The 21,243-nt window shown below is 37.8% G+C and overlaps 1 protein-coding gene across 1 annotated transcript in view; it reads left to right on the top strand.

Annotated features, from left to right (window-relative positions):
• The window catches only part of MIA2 (MIA SH3 domain ER export factor 2), a 104,347-nt gene extending 85,285 nt beyond the window's left edge, over positions 1-19,062 (top strand). The window contains 5 exon segments of the mRNA XM_045187890.3: positions 10,978-11,100; positions 16,603-16,661; positions 17,320-17,539; positions 18,612-18,763; positions 18,765-19,062. Of these exon segments, the coding sequence (XP_045043825.2) occupies positions 10,978-11,100; positions 16,603-16,661; positions 17,320-17,539; positions 18,612-18,763; positions 18,765-18,791 (581 nt within the window). The 3' untranslated portion in view covers positions 18,792-19,062.
• The last annotated feature ends 2,181 nt before the right edge of the window (positions 19,063-21,243 follow it).

Here is a 21,243-nt window from a genome sequence, read left to right as displayed (position 1 = left end):
TTTGACAAAGGAGGCAAGAACATACAATGGGGTAAAGACGGTCTGTTCAATAAATGGTGTTGGTAAAATTGGACAATACATGCAAAAAAACGAAACTAGACTACCTTCTTACACCATTAAGAAGATTAACCTCAAAATGGATTAAAGATTTAAATTTAGACCCGAAACCATAAAAATTCTAGAAGAAAACAGGCAGTAAAATCTTGGACATTTCTTGTAGGAGTATTTTTTTCTGATACATCATCTTGGGCAAGGGAAACAAAAGAACAAATACATGAGACTACATCAAACTGATAAGGTTTTTGTAGAACAAAGGAGACTATCACTAAAAATGAAAAAACAACTCACTGAATGTGAGAACATATTTTCCAGTGATACGTCTGATTGATAAGGGCTTAATATTCAGAATTTATAGAGAACTTATAAAACTCAGTACCAAATTAAGAAATGAGCAAAGGCCTGAATAGACACTTTTTTAAAGAGGACATACTGATGGCCAATAGGTATATGAGAAGATGCTCAATGTCACTAACCATCAGAGAAATGCAAATTAAAACCACAAGTCCAATTGCCTATCATCAATAAATCAACAAACAACAAGTGTTGGCGAGGATGCAGAGAAAAGGGAACCCTGGTGCACTGTTGGTGGGAATGCAAATTGGTGCAGCCACTGTGGAAAGCAGTATGGAGATACCTCAAAAAATTAAAAATGGAACTGCCTTTGACCCAGCAATTCCACAGCTGGGAATATATCCAGAGAAATCTGAAACAGTAATTAGAAAGAATATATGAACTCCTATGTTCATTGCAGCATTATTTATAATAGCCAAATTTTGAAAGCAATCTTAGAGTTTTCATCAGTTGGTGAGCAGATTTAAAAGCGGTGGTACACCTTCACAACGATATACTACTTGGCTATACAAAAAAGAAGGAAATCTTACCTTTTACTACAGCGTGGATGAACCTGGAGAGCAGTATGCTAAGTGAAATGAGGCAGTCAGAGAAAAACAAGTACTGCATGATTACCCTTATATGTGGAATCTAATGAACAAAATAAAACAGAAACAGACTCATAGATACAGAGAACAGACTGAAAGCTGTCAGAAGGTAAGGGGCTTGGGAGGCTGGGTGAAGTGGGTAAAGGGAGTTAGCAAATAACAACAACAACAAACTCTTAGACACAGACAACAGTATGGTGATTACCAGAGGGAAGGGGGCAGGGGAGCTAGAAGAGGGTAGAGAGGGGATAAATGGTTATGGAAGGAGACTAGACCTGGGGTGGGGAACATATAATACACAGATGATGTATTAGAGAATCGTACACCTGAAATTTATGTAATTTTATTAACCACTTTCATCCCCATACATTTAATAATAAAAATAAATATACAAACAAACCATGACTCAACTATTTGCTGTCTGTACAAAACTCATTTTAATATAATAGTATAGGTAGGTATGTTGGAAGTGGAATGATAGAAAAAGGTATACTGTGCATACATTAATCCAACAAAAGCTGTGGTGGCTGTTATTAATATCAGATAAAGTAAATTTCAGAATGAATTACCAGGAACAGAGAAAGACATTACATAATGATAAAAAGAATCAAGAAGATAAAGCAAATCCTGAATGTGTATATGCCAAACAGTAGAGCTACAAAGTACGTGAAGCAAAATGTGATCCAGCTGAAAGGAGAAATAGACAGTTGGTACGATTACAGTTGGAGACCTCAGCACCCTTCTCAGCATTCAGCAGAATAGCTAGACAGACCATTCATCAAGAATATAAATAAGACTGAATGATACCATCAGCCAGTGCCACCTAATCTACTCTTACAGAATATGTCACCCAGTAGCAGCAGAATACACGTGCTTTTCAAGCTCTGTCTGAACGTTTCCAAAGGTCATAGACTGGGCCCAAAACAAACCTTAACAAATTTAGAATTGAAATCACATAGCATGTTCTCTGACCACAGTGGAATCGAAGTGGAATTAGGGAACTACTGATCCAAGCAACAATTTGAATAGATCTCAAAGGCATTATGCTGAGTGGAAAAAGAATCTTGAAAGGTCGTACTGTATGATCCCTGTATATAACACTCTCAAAGTGACAAAATGATAGAAATGGAAAATATTACTGGTTGCCATGGGTTAGGTTTAGCAGGGAGAAGAGAGTAGACGTGACTAGCAAAGATGGCATGAAGGAGACCTCAGTGGAAATGGAATGCACGTGTGTCTTGAGTGTGGGGGTGGTTACACAAATCTACATTTATAAATGCCTGGAACTACGCATGCATTGTACCAGCATTACTTTCCTGGTTATTATATTGCGCTGTAGTTAATGGAAAATGTAAACATTGGGGAAAACTGTGGAAAGGTTTCACAGGATCTCTCTGTAGTATTTTTGCTGTTCTGAGAATCTTTATTTTAAAATCAAAAGTAAAAAAAAAAATCCTTACTTGGTACAATGCACGTAGGAAAGTGCAAGTACTCTTAAGAGCCTTGGTGATATTTTTCATAGTTTGAGTACTCCCGAATAACTACCATTCAGATCAAGAAACAGGTTTCCTCTAATGAGTTTAGTAAGAAATCTTCACAATTTTAGCAGAAAAATGTTATTGATGAATAAATTGTTAATCACATGTCATACAGTAATCAGAGTTGGAATTTTAACAGGAATATGTTCTAGAAATAACTAGCTCATTATAAATTCTTAATAAAAACTGCAACAAAAATTTAACCAAAGTGACTTACCTTGCTTAAGGCTCATTCCATCAGAAATGGAACTTTATTCTGCAGGTCTCTCATCCTTGTTGCTGTTGGTTCAGTAGAAAAGCCTCCCTTTGAATCACAACAGCTACCATCTGATTGACCAAAGCAAGTCCCGTGACTGAATTTAGAATCAGTGGGCAGGAAATATATTCCACCTCTTGAAGACAAGAAAACAAGGAGGGGTAAAGAACTGAGGTCATGAATGCAGTCTACCCGACGGATTTTCCTTTTATCATATGTTTTTACTTATTCTATAACTATGGTTATATTTCATTAATTATGCTATTACAGTTGTACCAATTTTTTCCCCTTTGCCCCCCTCCACTTAGCAACCCCCACTTCCTCAGGCAATCCCCACACCATTGTTCATGTCCACGGGTCACGCGTATAAGTTTTTTGGCTACTCCATTTCCTGTGCTGTGCTTTACATCCCCATGGCTATTCTGTAACTACCTACCTGTACTTCTTAATCCCCTCAACGCCTTACTCCTTCCCCTGCACCCCTGTCCCATCTGGCAACCATCAAAACACTCTCTGTATCCATGATTCTGTCTCTGTTTTCTTAGCTTGTTTTTTAGATTCAATTGCTGATATGTATTTATTGCTATTTTGGTCTTCAAAATTTTGATCGTTTCCTTAAATAAATCCCTTTAACATAAAACAAAGTATATTATGACTATAATTTCTTAGATTTTTAGAGCTACTCTTTGGAAGAAAGGTATATATAATATTTTTGTTTAACTTTTCTAATAAATAGCTAATTGCCTTTCTTTGCACTTGCTTTTTTTTTACAAAGCTGTGCATATTAAGCAATCTTGAAGAGTAATAATTTAAGCAAGTTTTTAGAAAAATTTAAAATAGACCTCTTAACTCCCATGTTTGGTGTTACTAATACATTTTAAGAGACATGGGTATTAAAATATCTTATGCTTTCATTCCGCACAATGAGAGTTTGCAGGTTCGATCCCCAGTCAAGGCACCTCCTGAGATTGTGGATTGGATCCCTGATCTGGGTGTGTATGGGAGGCTAACTGATGTTTCTCTTCAAGTAAATATTTTATTTTAGTAGAATTGTAACCTAAAAAAAGAGCAAGAAAACCACAGATGCTTTAATGAAACAAAGTTTCAGATTTTATTATTTTTTTCACTGTTTTGTGTTCTTAATCTGTCAGGGCTATTCTTGATCTCTCAGCGCTCCAGCTGATCCAGCTTCGGTATCATTCTGTTCCTTTTCCTAGCCTTATAACCTCCTTTTCCAACAGGGAGAAGTAGTTAATAGAGAAGAATAAAGGATCTTTTTGTTTGAAAAGATTTTATTTATTTATTTATAGACAGAGGGGAAGGGTGGGGGGAGAAAGAGAGGGAGGCAAACATCGGTGTTTCAAACATCAGTTGATAAGGACAGTTTTTACTTTGAGAAACAAAAGGAGGCAAAGCAGATGAGAGCAATTCAGACAGCTTTGGCAGCACAGGCATAGATTTGACTGCGCTGGCTGTGCGTTGTACACATTTATACAGAGCATTGTCCTGCCATTTGAACATTCTTTCTAGACTAGATTCATCTGGTAGAATTACAGTGTGTTTTAAGTTAGGCTCATTTTCAATCACCTTGTTGAGATTTGGATTCTTTGTAAACTTAATAGTGTCCTAAAAACTTCAGCATTGCTTTTATCTTCTTAAAGGATGCTGTTTATTTTAATGTTGATTCAACAATTTGGGGCTCTTGTATAGTGTATAGCTTTTGTATCACTTGTATCTTTTTGTATAAATTCTAATTATTAATATTTGGTTAACTTAGTGCTATATGTATATTCACAGAAACTTGAAAAATCTGTGTAGAAGTTTTCAGTCTTTCTGATGAGAGTAGATTGAGCAGAGATTAGGGTGTGGGGACAAATGTAATCAAAGTTTTGAAAAATGTTGTTTTCAATAAAAGCTAGAGACGGTAACTGAAGGGAGAGGTGTTTTTGTTTTTTAAAGATGGGAAATATTACACCATGTTTATTTGCTGATGAGAATAATTCAAGATAGGGGAAATTGATGATGTATTGGAGAGGTTATTATAACAGTGAAACCCTGAGTAGTAGACAAAACACATGGGATCCAGAGTATAATTGAGAATTAGAGCTGAATCTTTTTTATGCTTTGTAGAAAGAAGCAAGTGGTTACAGATCTAAAGATGGGTGAGGGTGACTGAGGGTATTGATACGGCAAGTTCATTAACTTGAGATGGGACAGGAGGGGGATTGTCAGGGATTTGAAGAGAGAGAAAAAGGTAGACAATAGCCATTTGGGGGAGTGAAGGAACTCAAACATTAGTGAGGTGTGTGATCGGAGTAATGTTGAGTATCCACTTGAAACTTATTGTCATAAATTTGAATGAGACCAGTCGGTACTGTACTTTTAATATAGTTTATACTAAAACATTTTATCATTACTTTTACTTTGGGGTCCTTCCATTGTGCCACATACTGTGTTCAGTGCTTTTTATTAATCATTCCAACACACTTGAGAGTGTTATTCACATTTTACCGATTAAGAAAACAACAGAAAATGTAACAAAGTTCTGTATATTACCTCCCGGATTTACATGTTAGTATTTGCTTCAGATGTGTGTGTGCACGTGTGTTTTGCACAAGCCTGTTTGTGATTGTGTAAATAAAACATAAAAATACCACACTATCTGTAGAAATAAGCTAAAATCTCTTCTAGTTCCATCTTGGGGGCCATTACTGACCTGCTTTCACGGAGGCAGCTAATCCTGAGCTTCATGTGTGTAAACTTACAATTTACATACGATATTTAAAAAAGTGTATATTTCTGTTTTTCAAGTTTCTTTATCAGCAATGTGGTCCTGAATTCTTCCTATTTCAATATATATAAACTTTAATCACTGTATAGTATTTCAGTATATAAATATACCACAATATATTCATCTAGGCTCCTTTGGTGAGTAGGAAAGAGTTACCGATGTTTACTGATACTAACAATGATGCAGTTAACACTTTTTTGCATGAATATTCTTTTATTTTTATTTATTTATCCTCACCCCAAGTCATGCCCGTTGATTTTAGAGGGAGGGAGAGGGAGCAAGAGAGAGAGGGAGAGAAACATTAATGTGAGGAGAAACATCAATCAGTTGCCTCCTGCACATGTGCCAGTTGGGGAAGATCCCTGAACCTGGCATGTGCTGTGACTGAGAATTGAACCCACGACCTTTCAGTTTACAGGACAAGGCTTCAACTGAGCCACACTGGCCAGGGCTGCACATGAGTTCTTTATAGATGATTCTGAGAAATGAAATTATTGGGTAACAGGATATACATATTTTCAGTTTTAATACATGTTGTGTCATTGTCCTCAAGAATAGCTACAAATGAAGTATTTGAGAGTAGCTGGTTCTCCAAAATGTGATGTAAACTTCTTTCAATATTTCCAGTTATATGAGTTAAAACTTTTATCTCATTTTTCTTTGTAGTTCTTTGATTATTAGTGAGCTTGAGAGTGTTTTAATTTTATAAATCATATGTGTTTCTTTAAATTGCCTGATCCATTTTATCTCTTAATAGGGATTTTTAGTATATTTTGCATACTAATCTTTTGTATTCTGCAAATATTTTTCAATTCATTATTAATGGATATGATTATTATATGTAAGTTTCAAATGTTGTTATAGATAAGCTAACCGATCTTTATTTTTATACAGTTTATGTTTTGTTTGAGACCTCTTCCTAGATCAAAGAGAGAGTCTTTGTTTTCATCTAAAAATCTAAAAGATTGTTTTGATTTGTAAGCCTTTAACCAGGATTTTATTTTTGTTTTAATGTTTATTGTGAGGAGGTATTTTTTCCCCAGTAGATGTTATTTTAATAGTATATATTAGTTTGTCAATTTCACATCACTTTTTACCTTAAATTAAATCTTCATATTTGCATAGGTCTGATTCTTAGACACCTTTTAAAAATAGATTTTATTTATTATGCTATTACAGTGGTCCCATTTCCCCTCTTTATTCCCCTCCACCCTGCATACCTCCTCCCACCCACATTCTACCCCCTTAGTTCATGTCCATGGGTCGGACATATAAGTTCTTTGGCTTCTACATTTCCTATACTATTCTTAACCTCCCCCTGTCTGTTTTCTTCCTACCATTTATGCTACTTATTCTCTGTACCTTTCCCCCCTCTCTCCCCCTCCCACTCCCAGCTGATAACCCTCCATGTGATCTCCATTTCTCCATTCTCTTCCTGTTCTAGTTGTTTGCTTAGTTTGTTTTTTGGCTTTTGGTTTTTTTTAGGTTTGGTTGTTGATAGCTATGAGTTTGTTGTCATTTTACTGTTCATATTTTTGATCTTCTTCCTTTTCTTAAATAAGTCCCTTTAACATTTCGTATAATGAGGGCTTGGTGATGATGAACTCCTTTAACTTGACCTGATCTGGGAAGCACTTTATCCGCCCGTCCATTCTAAATGATAGCTTTGCTGGATACAGTAATCTTGGATGTAGGTCCTTGCCTTTCATGACTTGGAATACTTCTTTCCAGCCCCTTCTTGCCTGCAAGGTTTCTTTTGAGAAATCAACTGATAGTCTTATTGGAACTCTTTTGTGGGTAACTGTCTCCTTTTTCTTGCTGCTTTTAAGATTCTCTCCTCATCTTTAATCTTGGGGAATGTAATTATGATGTGCCCTGCTGTGTGCTTCCTTGGGTCCAGCTTCTTGGGACTCTCCGAGCTTCCTGGACTTCCTGGAAGTCTATTTCATTTGCCAGCTTGGGAAAGTTTTCCTTCATTATTTGTTCAAATAAGTTTTCAGTTTCTTGCTCTTCCTCTTCTCCTTCTGGCAACCCTATGATTCGGATGTTGGAATGTTTAAAATTCTCCTGGAGGTTCCTAAGCCTCTCCTCATTTTTTTGAATTCTTGTTTCTTCATTCTATTCTGGTTCTGTTTATTTCTTCCTTTTGTTCCAAATCGTTGATTTGAGTCCCAGTTTCCTTCCCTTCAGTGTTGGTTCCCTGTACATTTTCCTTTATTTCACTTTGCATAGTCCTCACTTCTTCCTCTCTTTTGCTAACATACTCAACCATTTCTGTGAGCATCCTCATTACCAGTATTTTGAACTGTGCATCTGATAGGTTGGCTGTCTCTTCATTGATTAGTTGTATTTTTTTCTGGAACTTCGATCTGTTCTTTCATTTGGGCCATATTTTTTTGTACTGGCACTTCTATTACCTAGTAAGGGGTGGAGCCTCAGGTATTTGCCAGGGCTGAACAACCCACATTGCTGCGTTGCAGTGCTGTGTGTGTGTTGGAGTCTGAGGGGGAACTGTACCACTTGCTCAGCTCTTGGCTGGCTTTCAGTCACTTTCTCTGCTACTCACAAGCAAGTTGGGCCCTTCCAGGGGGGTGGTTTTGTGAACCTTCTAGGACCTGGTGCGTCTCTCCAATGAACTCTCTTGTGAGGCTGGGAGTTTGTCCTGAGGCCTCAACCCCTGTAGGCTTTTTCATTCAGAGGTTTTGAGGCTTTATTTTCCCACAGTGGAACACTGGGCGGCATGGTCTGTCTTGCTCCCCAATTGTTCCTCCCAGGTTTATCCGCATGCAGGTGTGGGACCAGCCACTCTACCAGCCTCTGCCTTGCTGTGAGTCTACTCTGCCCAACTGCCCCTCTCCGCCCCTCCTACAGGGCTGGTTGAATGTTTCTTCTTCAACTCCTTGGTTTCCAGACTTCCATACAGTTCAATTTTCTCTCAGTTCTGGGGTTTTTTTTGTTTGTTTTTTGTTGTCCATCCTTTGGATGTGTGAGGAGGCACAGTGTATCTACCTAGGCCCCCATCTTGGCCGGAAGTCTATTAGACACTTTTTCTATACCATTGGTCTCTTTTTCCTGAGTCATAACCTATCTATGTCATTGCTTTTAGCAACTACTTCTGGAAATTTTCTTTTCATTTCATTTAAATTCCTTAATTATTAGATTTTTTCATTTTCTCTTTTAAGTGAAGATGCTTATTTTACTTGGTGAATGAGTGGTATTGAATTTAAAGAGAAATTCTAACCTTTAATCTGTCTTTATAATTCTCTTTTCAACTGTGTTGATGTTCCTGTTACATGATAGGACTCCAGATTATTAAAGTAGGTGCTCAGGGAACGATAGCAGCCCAAGACTTGTTATGGAATGAAAAGAGATGAACAGTGTTTTTGTTTAAACTAGACATACTGAATTTTATTCTTATTCTTAGTTTATGAAACTGCTGCAGAATGCACTGTACACTTATTCCCACCCCTTTTCCATTTTTTAACCTGATCCTTTTCCTTCTCCCAGTCTTTCTGATCAACTCTTTTCTTACAAGGGTGGTAGAAGACAGGTAAGAAAGCAAAAAAGAAAGGAATTTATTTCCTATTTTCTGTATTTAAACCTTTCACTGGTGATATGCCTTCCACATAATTCATCTTGTTACATTGTGTATATTTATATGTATATTTGAGTTTGACCAGAATATCCTTGTTTACTTGTTCCTACTTGCTGACTTTCAGGGCGAGCTTTATCTTCTCCTTGACAGCACTCTGATTCTTTCGATGGAATTCCATAGACCGCCTCTCATACTATTTGTATGCCCCTATGTTAAGGCATTGATTCCATTCTGTGTGTTTGTTCCTGTCATTAGACTAAGAGCATGGACTGTGTCAAAAATCAATGTGTCATAGTGTCTGGCACATAGTAGGCCTGGGTAGATTTAAGGAATGGATTACTTTTGCTAGTAGAAGGCAATGTGGGTATATGATTTATAAAATAGTAAGCTTGTAGCAAAATTTTATCTTTCTGAAGTTGCTGATAGAGTGGGGATGATTTTAGATGCAACATAATGATATGGTATCTGAGACCTGATTAGTAAAGAGTCGTGAGGTTTTCCCGTTTCCCCATTTTCTCCCCTTGTTCAAGTCTGTCGTTTAATTAATCCTATGTTTGGATTAGAAAGGGAAAACTCAGTTTAGTTCTTGGTGCTTGGTATTGGTCTTTTCTTCCCTTGGGCTAATTCAGACCCTTTGAGACAGATCTGCTAAGATTCTGAAAGGGAGAGGAAATGAGCCTTTAAGCCCCTGTGGATCTGGCTCTCCTAAGTTACATCCCTTGACCCTTGGGAGCTCATTAAAGATGATTCACTCTGTCTACTCTGGTTGATGCCAGATGATTTCTTGGGCTTGTGTGGGAGCGGTGTATCAGTAAGGTCCCATGTGACTGAGTCGGGTGAGGACCGACATACCCAACACTGTATGGAGTTCATATTATGAATCACTGCCTGGAACAGTTATAGAAGGTAGTTTGGGGCCATCTGTCCATATGTATAAGGATAGGAGAGAGTCACACAATTCATGCCCTTTGGCTTTCCCCATATTTTTGGACTTGGGCATATGCAAACCTAATCTATCAAAAGTTTGCCATCACCTATCTGTCAGAGGTGAGATAGACTACCTATATGTTTTTTCAAGAATGATGAGTTCTATAGGGACCCAGGAGTGACCATTTGTCGTCTTAACCCCTGGGAACGAAGGAGGGTGGCTATAGAAGCACCTGGGTCAGAGCCTGTGCCCAATTGCGCATCTGTCCAGATGTCCTTAATCTGAGCATTGTGAACCTTCCATTCATATATTGTGCCAGAATCTTCCTCTTCAGTTTTGGAGGGATGCTAAATTCCAAAATACTGGAGTTACTGAAAATCTGATCACCAGTGAATGACCTGTGAATAATTCTCTTTCTGCTTTGGTGACCATTTGTTTTATTATTGTCTGTTCTGCTAAATTTTTTGCTATGCTGACAACATATTCCGTTTTTTCTTTCTTTGCTAGTAGCTATCTTTTCATAGTCTTTTTTTGACATATTGATGTCATCTGCTTCCTTCTACTGTTGCTAAAATTGAAAGTTAAGTGAATATATATAACTAAGTTATATTCATATATTTTAACTTATACATTACAGTCAAACTTTAAAAATTTAGGGTAGCGTATTATACTTGTGTTTACTACAAAAGCAAATAAAGTTGTTGCCTTTAATGCAATATGTAATTTTTCCAAAATTCTTTACTATGGTCTGCCAAGAATATGGTTAGAATCTTTTAGAAAACAAGAGAAATGTCTATATTCAACATATTAAACTTCAGTCAACTCGATTTATGTTTATGCTAATGAAAATACTTGAACATTGTTTTTTCAGGCCAGCCTTATCCTGACCCAGCTCTTCCTCTGCAAAGGCAAGACAGATTTTATCCTCATACTGGTAGACTGTCTGGGCCAGCGGAACTCAGAAGTTTTAATATGCCATCACAGGATAAAGCAGGTAATGCATGCTTTGTGTATGTTTGTGTTTTTTTAATAATGGTGACAAACTAAAGAACTAGAAGCTGAATAAAGGACCATATAATTGCCACATGTGGTAGCTCTGAAGGCCACAATTTCTTTTCTGAAATTTCCCTGGTTTTGTGTTTCCTGTTGTGTTGCACACGCCCACGGCATCTGTGTAGATGCTGGTGATTGGTGTGGGCGCCATGGTAATGAGTTTACTCTGTTAACCTGTGCTGGAAAATTTTACTCTGTTCCATGATTAATTTTCTAATTCTTCCAGTAAACGTACATATATCCTGTTTAGTCATGAGGGAAATTAGGCTGATGTGAATGGATATGTGAAAATTCACCAGAAAAATAATTTGGGTGCATGCTCTGTTGCTGGTTTAATCAGTTATCTTATTTAAACATTTTGTGTAACATGTACTGAGGAACCTAGTGTTTGTCAGGCACTCTTTTCCTGAAATCACCACAAAGCAACCCACTCAAGTTGGGAAGTATATGTATCTAATGTAAATCAGAAGTATACAAAGAAATTAAGAATATAAAAATATTAAAACATAAGTAGAAAATTAATATAAATTTATTGGTAAAAGTTTCCTCAGGAAAGGGTATATAGTTGCAGGGAGGGCATTATTTGATTGAACTAATTATGTTAGAAAAATTTTTTAATTAAAAAATTTAATAAAAGATTTATGGCCTGGATTTCTATTATTAATTATAATTAAATTAATTCTTTTTGTTATGCTTTTGAAATTGTTTTCCCCCATTCATGCATAATGGAATGAAAATATATGTAGAATTAAACTACTGCTATTTAATTTTTTTACATGTTTATTTATTTATTTTTGGTAATTGAACAACATCCAATTAAACAGATAATGTTTAAGTGTTTACTGTTTAGAAGGTGCCCTGCACAATATTACAGACAAACAATTATAATAAGGTACAGTTTATTATAATTATATTAATAATTAAACGGGGGAGAAAGGCATGTATCTTTAATGCTGGCGAGAATAGTAAGTCTCATTAGAGAGTGTGCTGTGTTCACAGGAAGGGAGAATGCTCGTCTATTGGGAGGATTGGGGAAAGCTCCATGAGGGAAGTGCCACATGAGTTGTTTTTGAGAGAATTTGAAAAATTAGTTGGGAGGTGGGTTCTGTGCCAATAACAGCGTAAGCAAAAAACGAGAAAAGCAATAACACGAGTCATGTGGATAATCACTGTAAAACTGGGATATTGACCACTTGACAAGGCCTTAGAGGATTAAGTGAGTTAATGTGTGTGGAAGTGTTTTGTGAATTGAAAAGTTTCATATAAATATAATACATTATTATTGCTTTGTTACTATTTGGTATTTACATGAAAGAGAATGCAGAGAGAGATGGTTGAAATACATTGACTTAGCACTAGTGCTCAATAAGCATTCTGTTGAATGAAAGTGAATTTTCTCATTTAACCTTCACAATGAACCTATAAAGGTAGACACTTGTATTTTCATTTTTGAGATAAAGAAACAGAGACTCAAAAAAAGTGTTCATGATCTCAGAATAGAAAGTATCTGAGGCAGGATTTGAACCCATGTCTGCCTAACTGAAGCCATGGCCTTGATCCCTGCTCTTTTTTGAAATAAGAGGGTAGTGGACCTGTTGGACCCAGTCACTGAGGCACTGAATATTTGTAGAATGCTCATTGTATGACGGCATTATGGAAATTGCTCCGTTTCAGTGGTGAACAGGAGCTCAGCAGTCCTTATACCTTGAGGTTGCACAGCAAAATGACAGGAGTAATGAGCACAAATGTTTTGGGAGCATTTGGGGCACTCACCCAGATGAGGTGTTAGTATTTGTGTGTGGGCTAGTCAAGAAAGTCTTCTCGGAGGAATAAGGTGGACCAAAATGAGGGTGATAATATTTTAGAAGAAGATTTAGAATTAAGAGTGCCCAGTAAGTTTTGGCTGCAATGTGGAGTGTGAGACTGGGTATATTGAAACAAATAATGAAGAGGTAAGTAGTGCATAGAATTTTCAGGGCCTTGCCGGGGCTGGCTGCAGTGAGGCAGCAGGCTGCGAGGGAGGGGCTGACTTAAGGGTAAACTGAGACTCAGAGCTTGCTGTGGACTACAGCAGTTGCCTTGGTGACAGAAACTCCCAGTCTCACTGGAGGGAGTTTGCTGAAAACAAACTGTTCCCTCTCTGGCCCCTCCACCACAGGTGGCGCTGCAGCACAGCAAGGAGGGTTGCCCTGCCAGGGGGAATACCTAAGGCCCCACCCCCTTACACTTAACAGGGGCCTGGAACAAAGAAATATGGCCAAAATGAAAGAACAGAGCAAAACCTCAGAAAGAGAGCTAAGCGATGAGGAGATCACAACCTATCTGACGGAGAATTTAATGCCCTGGTAATCAAAATGCCTGAACTGATTGAACTTGGTCAAAAAATGAAAGAACAAATGAAAGATACCCGAAATGAAACAAAGCAAAATATTCAGGGAACCAACAGTGACAGGAAGGAAACTAGGACTCAAATCAGTGATTTGGAACAAAAGGAAGAAATAAAAATCCAACCAGAAAAGAATGAAGAAACAAGAATTCAAAAAATGAAGAGAGGCTTACAAACCTCTGGGACAATGTGAAACATTCCAATATCCAAGTTATAGGGGTGCCAGAAGGAGAAGAGGAAGAGCAAGAAACTGAAAACTTATTTGAACAATTAATGAAGGAGAACTTCCCCAATCTGGTGAAGGAAATAGACTTCTAGGACGTCCAGGAAGCCCAGAGAGTCCCAAAGAAGTTGGACGCAAATAGGAACACACCAAGGCACATCATCATTAAGTTACCTAAGATTAAATATAAAGAGAGAATCTTAAAAGCAGCAAGAGGAAAGAGTTAACCTACAAAGGAGTTCCCATGACTATCAGCTGACTTCTCAAACGAAACCTTACAGGCAAGAAGGAGCTTGAAAGAAGTATTGCAAGTCATGAAAGGCAAGGACCTACATCCAAGATTACTGTATCCAACAAAGCTATAATTTAAAATGGAAGGGCAGATAAAGTGCTTCCAGATAAGGTCAAGTTAAAGGAGTTCATCATCATGAAGCTGTTATTATATGAAATGCTAAAGACACTTGTCTAAGAAAAGGAAGATCACAACTGTGAACAGTAAAATGACAACAAACTTACAACTATCAACAAAGGAACCTAAAAAAATAAAAGAAAAACAACGAAAACAAAAATTAAGCAAACAACTAGAACAGGAAGAGAATTAGAGAAATGGATATCACATGGAGGGTTTTCAGTGGGGAGGGGAAAGGGAGGAATGCGGGGGAAGGTACAGGGAAGAAGAACCATAATTGGTAGGCTTTAAATAGACAGGGAGAGGTCAAAAATGGTATAGAAAACAGAACTTGAAGAACTTACATGTGTAACCCATAGACATGAACTAAGGGAGGGGAATGCTGGATGGTTGGGGGGTGCAGGGTGGAGGGGGGGTAAAGGGGGAAAATTGGGAAAACTAATAGCATAATCAATAAAATGTACAAAAAAAAGTTTTCAGACCTTGCACACCTGTTTAGAAATTTGGACCTTATTCACAGGGTAAGCGCATTAAAAGATATTTTAAACAGGGAAATATATAATCAGATCTGCATTTTAGAGGAATTGCTGTGATTGCGTTACGGTGAATAGATTGGAGGGAGTGGTTAAGATTGGAGGCAGGGTACTAGGAGACTTATGATTGGAATCTACACGACTAATAGTAGTAATTTAGCAGAGGGGATAGATGAATGGGAACAGACATAGAGAAAATAGAATTGGGAGGATTTAGAATTGAAGGCATGTGGGAGTGAGGAAGAAGAAGGAATCTTGGCTGATGCCCAGGTGCCTGGCTGTGGCATCTGGGCCATTCATTGTTCTGAGACAAGGAACAAGGAGCTGCAGGAAATTTGACAAGAAATATTATAAGTTACATTTTCAATGTAGAAAATTAGCAGTGCCTCTGATACACCTGCATGAATATTCAGATCGGCAGTTCAAGCTTTCAAGTCCTAGGGGAGATACCTAGATGAGAATAAACATCTGGGAATCATTAATAGTACGTATACATCAAATTAGAGCTGTAAGAGTAGAGGGGATTTCTCAAGGAGAGAATGAGACAAAAATTGGGCCAATGGTGGAACGCTGAAGAGACCACCATGTAAGGCTGGTTAGAGGTAGTGGTACCCCCAAAGAGACTGAAGAAAGCAGCAGCTAGAAAGAAGAGATGGAGAGAAGGAAGGGTACCATCGCAGAAATTAAAGGTGAGAGGATTTAAAGAGGGAGGGAGTGGTCAGCATGGTGAGAAATAACATAAGGACTGTAAGTGTCTGTTTTAATTTAGCAAAAAAAAAAGAGACTGCTTTTGACCTTGGGGAAAACTATTTCAGTGGAACAGTTGATGTAAGTAAATTACAGTAAAATGAAAATAAAATGGGAGGAATTCCGAACAATGTGTGTTGAACAATTCTAGACTCTTAAGGAGAGAAGTAGCTAGCTGTAGGGGGGATTCTCTTTCTCTGTCTCATTTTTACTTAGTAGTTGGGAGAGACTTGCAGAAAGAGAAGAGGGAGGCGACAGACAGGAAGATCCCTGAGGAAGCTGGAGGGGAGGGAGGGATTCTGAGCACAGAATCAGAGTTACAGATTGTCTAGAAAGATCCTTTTCCATGATAATAGGAGGAAATATCAGAGAAATATATAAATGCTGTTATATTTATATGTTTGATTAGAAAAAGTTAAGGGAGTTTCTCAGTGAGTGGAAGAATAGGTTTGAGGAGAATGGGGGTTGGAAATTGCTGAGGAGAAAACTGGTTTAGAAGACACAGATGGAAAGCTAGGCAGTAGGCAGCTGCAAATATGCTGGGGGATCTGTCAGCCTGGAGTGGTGCCAGTCTACGTGGCTCCGTGGTTTATTTTACCCCAGATGGGCTACGTGGCTCAGGTATAAGAAGAGTGCAAGCAGAGTTGCACTAATTTAGAGCTGGAATGTTCTCAGAGACGGAGTAGTTCTTGATAACAAAGTTCAGGAACATTGCTTAGAAACTGGCTAAATTCAAAGGCTAGTCTGTACTGTCTGATGGAGGAATAAAGAAAGAAAGGTGAGAGGGAGGAAAGAAGGAACAAAGGAGGGAAGGAGAGAGAAAAGAAAAGTGAGGTGGTAGGAAAATGAAAGAAGGAGGAGAGAAGAAAGAAAGGGGGAGGAATGCTCCTCCTTAGAAGTCTCCTCACGATGCTGCTTGGAGCAGGCTTGCCTAGGAACAGGCTGCCACATGCCTTTGCAGAACTTTGATTTGAGTCTGCCAAGGTTCCCTGGGACCTCAAGCTTCCCTGTGGCCCTAATAAAGGTTGCTGGTGTCCAGCTGGTTTATGTGCTCACAAGGGAAGTATCAGTGTTCTTTGTGATGTGGAGCTATTCTGGGAATGGGGTGGTAAATCATGTATTCATCGTTTAACTTTTATGTCTAGATGGGCCAAAGTCCTCAGAAATGGAATCCAGTAGAAATGACAGCAAAGACGATCTTGGTGTAAGTATGGAAAGTGGAATTTTATCCATTATTTGGGAGCCTTCTAATCTCTTGGTTAACTGGAACAGAAATTTGGCCGGGAATCTAGTTTTTGATATAAAGCTGTTTTCTTTTATTTTGACAAATACACTTCCTACTTAGCATTATAGCTATTTCTTTCCTGGACTGTGCCTGATGGTAATAAAATACTGCTTACAGACTGTAATGTGTCTGTAAGCTAGAGGCTTGAGTTATTTTATTATAGTTAAACAGGAATCTGGATTTTCTCCCCTTGGATTTTTATTTGAATGTTTTGAAGTATATTTCTGTTACTATGTTTACAGTTTTGGTTTTGGTTGCCTTATTTTGTGTTGAAAATATAAACATAAGCATTTTCTTTTCAGTATATGCTTGATAAAAATATATATAATTTTGTACTCTTGGACTATTTGTGTGTTATATCTTGAGTCAGAATATTACTTTGTTGGTTAAAGCTGTTTTCTGTTTGAGTTAATAAGAATATTTGTGATGGCAAAATCCATCTGATGTAGAAAACTGTTTGAATCTTTCCCTGGAGCCATTGAAGACTATCATGGACTGCTTTCTGCCTGGCTGCCTAGGAAATGGTTACACATTTTGCTGTTATTTTTAGTGACTGTCATATGTCAATTTGTTATAGAATTTAAATGTGCCTGATGCATCTCTTCCCACCAAAAGTGAAGCAACTGGCCCTGGCTTTGTTCCTCCGATCAGAGGCCCATTGCTCCCAATGGATGTAAGGGGCCCGTACATGAGAAGAGGTCCTCCTTTCCCCCCGCCTCCAGGCAGCATGTACGGAGCTCCCCTCGATTATTTTCCTCCGAGGGACTTTCCTGGTCCACCACCTCCTCCATTTGCAAGTATGCTTTTTTTTAAAAAATTTAATATATGTTTTATAGAGTAAATCAGACAAGTTAAGTCTACTTCCTATTCAGTACGGTGGTGGAAGACGTCTCACACTCTGTGAGTGCACTGTTACGTTGGGGCACTGCCTTAGGGGAGGCAGCCGACCATCAGCAGACTTCACTGAGGATTCAGCTTGAGTCATCTCAATAATGTGGAGTTATTTCTGTATTTTGTTTGTCAAGAAGATCATTGAATTGTTGCAGCAGTCTTATGTTAGGACTGAAATTATTTGTACCTTATTTGATAGAAACTGGTTACTATGGCAATTAGTAAAAATAATTACAATTACATTTTAGCATTAAAATCACTGGCTAAAGTATTTTTAAAGTCCTTTTCCTTTAGTAGTTCTCATGTAGTCCTACTTATTTAAATCTAAAATGTGTTTGGACTAATTGTTGAATTTATTGAAATTCTTTTGTAGCCTCACATCAGAAAAATGAAATACTTTATTGCTTTTATGTTTATACATCGCCATTTAGAACTGTAGCTTTCTACAGAGTAAATGCATGATTAGCAAACACTAGACAGAAGCCTGTTGTTTTCTTGATGTGGTCGTTCCTTCCCTCATTCCTCTTTTATTTTAAGGTGTGAATTAAAATGAAGTTTTTTGCGGGAATTTTAGGACAGTGTTTGATATAACTGCAGGTGTTTTAGGATAATATCAAATTGGAATTGGGGATTATTGGTCTGAATTTTAAGTCTGGTGAAAATATATTACATGAAACTTTTTAAAAGTAAGTTTGTATAGTTTGAAATAATTCTTTTTAAAAAGCGTTAATGTGTTAGATCTTCATAAGTAAAAAATTGGGTCTAAAATTTATGATATTCCCTTTAATCTTGTGTAGTTGAAGAAAGTATGTTTTTCTCAATGTTGTAAAAATTCCATTTGTTAGATCAAGTAATTATTCTGGTGTCAATTTTTGAATGTAAAGATAGGTACTAGACGTTATAAGCTCATGATTTATTGGGGTTGCAGTATAGGTGTTTGAAGTTAAAAAAATGTCTTTTATTAATCTTTTTGAACAGTGAGAAATGTCTACCCACCGAGAGCTTTTCCTCATTATCTTCCCCCAAGAGCTGGATTTTTCCCCCCACCCCCAGCCCCACCCTCACATCCTGAAAGTAGAAGTGAGGTCCCATCAGGGTTGATTCCACCTTCAAATGAGCCGGCTACTGAGTGAGCATCCAGAACCACAAGAAACTTGACAATATTTTTGGCCTCTCTTCAAAAGTAATTATTCTTCTTTTCTTTCCTTTTAATTAAAATAATTGGGGTGACATTAAGATTATAGTTTACAAGTGTACATTTCTATGATACATGATCTATATATATATATCAAAAGTAATTTTGCCTTCTCTCATGTTCTGTTTAAGTAACAGCTGTTACTTAAGTGCTTATACTTATGCTCAAATTAGAGCTTAATGGAATTACATTCTCAGGATACTATTTTGTAAATAAAGATGATTTAAATATGAATTTTATGAGTAAATTATTTCCATTTTATTTTATCCTACATAGTGTAATTATTTTAATTTGATTAATAAATCCACTATTATATAACAATAATGGGGGTTTCCTGTATGTAATCTTGCAGTTGGGGATGTTTTAAACTCCAAAGACTGTGTCTTTATGCCAAAACTGTATTTACTATGGTTGTAGACAAATGTGAAAGTAACTTTATGCTTAATTAAATAAATTTTAACTGATTTAAAGTCTTGTTCGACATTGATGATAATGAAATCAGGACGTTTTTTCATAACTGTGGTTGCAAGAGTTAGTTTATTTCTCCCAATAGCTTTGAGGCTTACAACTAATGCTTTATGTGGGCCTTTCCCTTTCAATGTTCTTACCAAAAATGTGCCCTATTTCTTTTTTTATTGTTTATTCTATTACAGTTGTCCCAGTTGTTTTTCCCTTTTGCCCCCATCCACCCAGCCCACCCCTCTCCGTTGTCCATGTCCATGAGTCATTCATTACGTGTGTATTTTTAAGTATATTTTATTGATTATGCTATTACAGTTGTCCCAATTTTTCTCTCCCCTTTATCACCCCTCTGCCCTACACTGCCTCCCTCACCTTCCAGCATTCTCCTCACTTAGTTTGTGTCGATGGGTTGTACATATAAGTTCTTTGGCTTCTACATTTCCTAACTCTTCTTAACCTACCCCTGTCTATTTTATGCCCACCTATTATGCTTCTTATTCCATGTGCCTTTTCCCCCATTCTTTCCCTCCCTCTCCCCAGTAATAACATTCCATGTGATCTCCACTTCTGTGATTCTGTTCCAGTTGTTTGCTTAGTTTTTGTATTTTAGTTTCAGTTGTTGATAATTGTTTGTTGTCACTTTACTATTCATAGTTTTTTATCTTCTATTTCTTAGATAAGTTCCTTTAACATTTCATATAATAAGGGTTTGGTGATGATGAACTCCTTTAACTTGATCCTATCTGGAAAGCACTTTATCTGCCCTTCCATTCTAAATGAAAGCTTTGCTGGATAGAATAATCTTAGATGTAGGTCCTCGCCTTTCATGACTTCAGATACTTTCAAACCCCTTCTTGCCTATAAAGTTTCTTTTGAGAAGTCAGCTGGTAGCCTTATGGGAACTCTTTTGTAGGTAACTATCTCCTTTTCTCTTGCTGCTTTTAAGATTCTCTCATCTTTAATCTTGGGTAATATAATTGTGATGTGCCTTGGTGTGTTCCTCCTTGGGTCCGGCTTCTTTGGGACTCTCTGAGCTTCCCGGACTTCCTGAAAGTCTATGCCTTGGCCAGCTTGGGGAAGTTCTTCATTATTTGTTCAAATAAGTTTTCAGTTTCTTGCTCTTCTCTTTTCCTTCTGGCACCCCTATGATTTGGATGTCGGAATATTTAAAGTTGTCCAAGAGGTTCCTAAGCCTCTCCTCATTTTTTTGAATTCTTTTTTCTTCATTCTGTTCTGGTTGAATGTTTATTTATTCCTTCTGCTCCAAACTGTTGATTTGAATCCCGGTTTCCTTCCCTTCACTGTTGGTTCCCTATACATTTTCCTTTATTTCACTTTATGTAGCCTTCACTTTTTCCCCAATTTTGTGACCATACTCAACCATTTCTGTGAGCATCCTGATTACCAGTGTTTTGAACTGTGCATCTGATAGGTTGGCTATCTCTTCATCACTTCGTTGTATTTTTTTCTGCAGCTTTGATCTGTTCTTTCATTTGGGCCATTTTTTTTTTTTTTGTCTCCGTATGCCTGTTACCTAGTAAGGGACAGAGCCTTAGGTGTTCACCAGGGTAGGGCAACCCACGTCTTTGTTGTGGTGCTGTATGTGGGGGAGGGGTCTGAGAACAAACTCACTCAGCTCTCTGCCAGCTTACAGTCACTTCCACTACTACCCACAAGCAAATTGGGCCCTTCTGGTGCTGGTTCCCAGGTGGGTGGGTGTGTGTACGTTCTAAGACCCTGTTGGTCTCTCCAATGAACTGTCCTGTGAGGCTGGAAGTTTCTCCTGTCTCCTCAACCCTCAAAGGATTTTTCAGTCAGAGGTTTTGGGGCTTTATTTCCCCACGCAGGAACCCTGGGTTGCACGGTCTGTCTTGCTTCCCAGTTGTTCTTCCCAGTTACCCACACGCAAACGTGGGACCTCCCAGTTGGCCAACTGACACCTTGCTGCAGGTC

This window comes from Desmodus rotundus, chromosome 7 (assembly GCF_022682495.2).
Source record: "Desmodus rotundus isolate HL8 chromosome 7, HLdesRot8A.1, whole genome shotgun sequence".
Classification (NCBI taxonomy): Eukaryota; Metazoa; Chordata; class Mammalia; order Chiroptera; family Phyllostomidae; genus Desmodus; species Desmodus rotundus.
The sequence above is the reverse complement of the archived record's forward strand: the minus strand, read 5'-3'. Positions and strand labels throughout refer to the sequence as shown.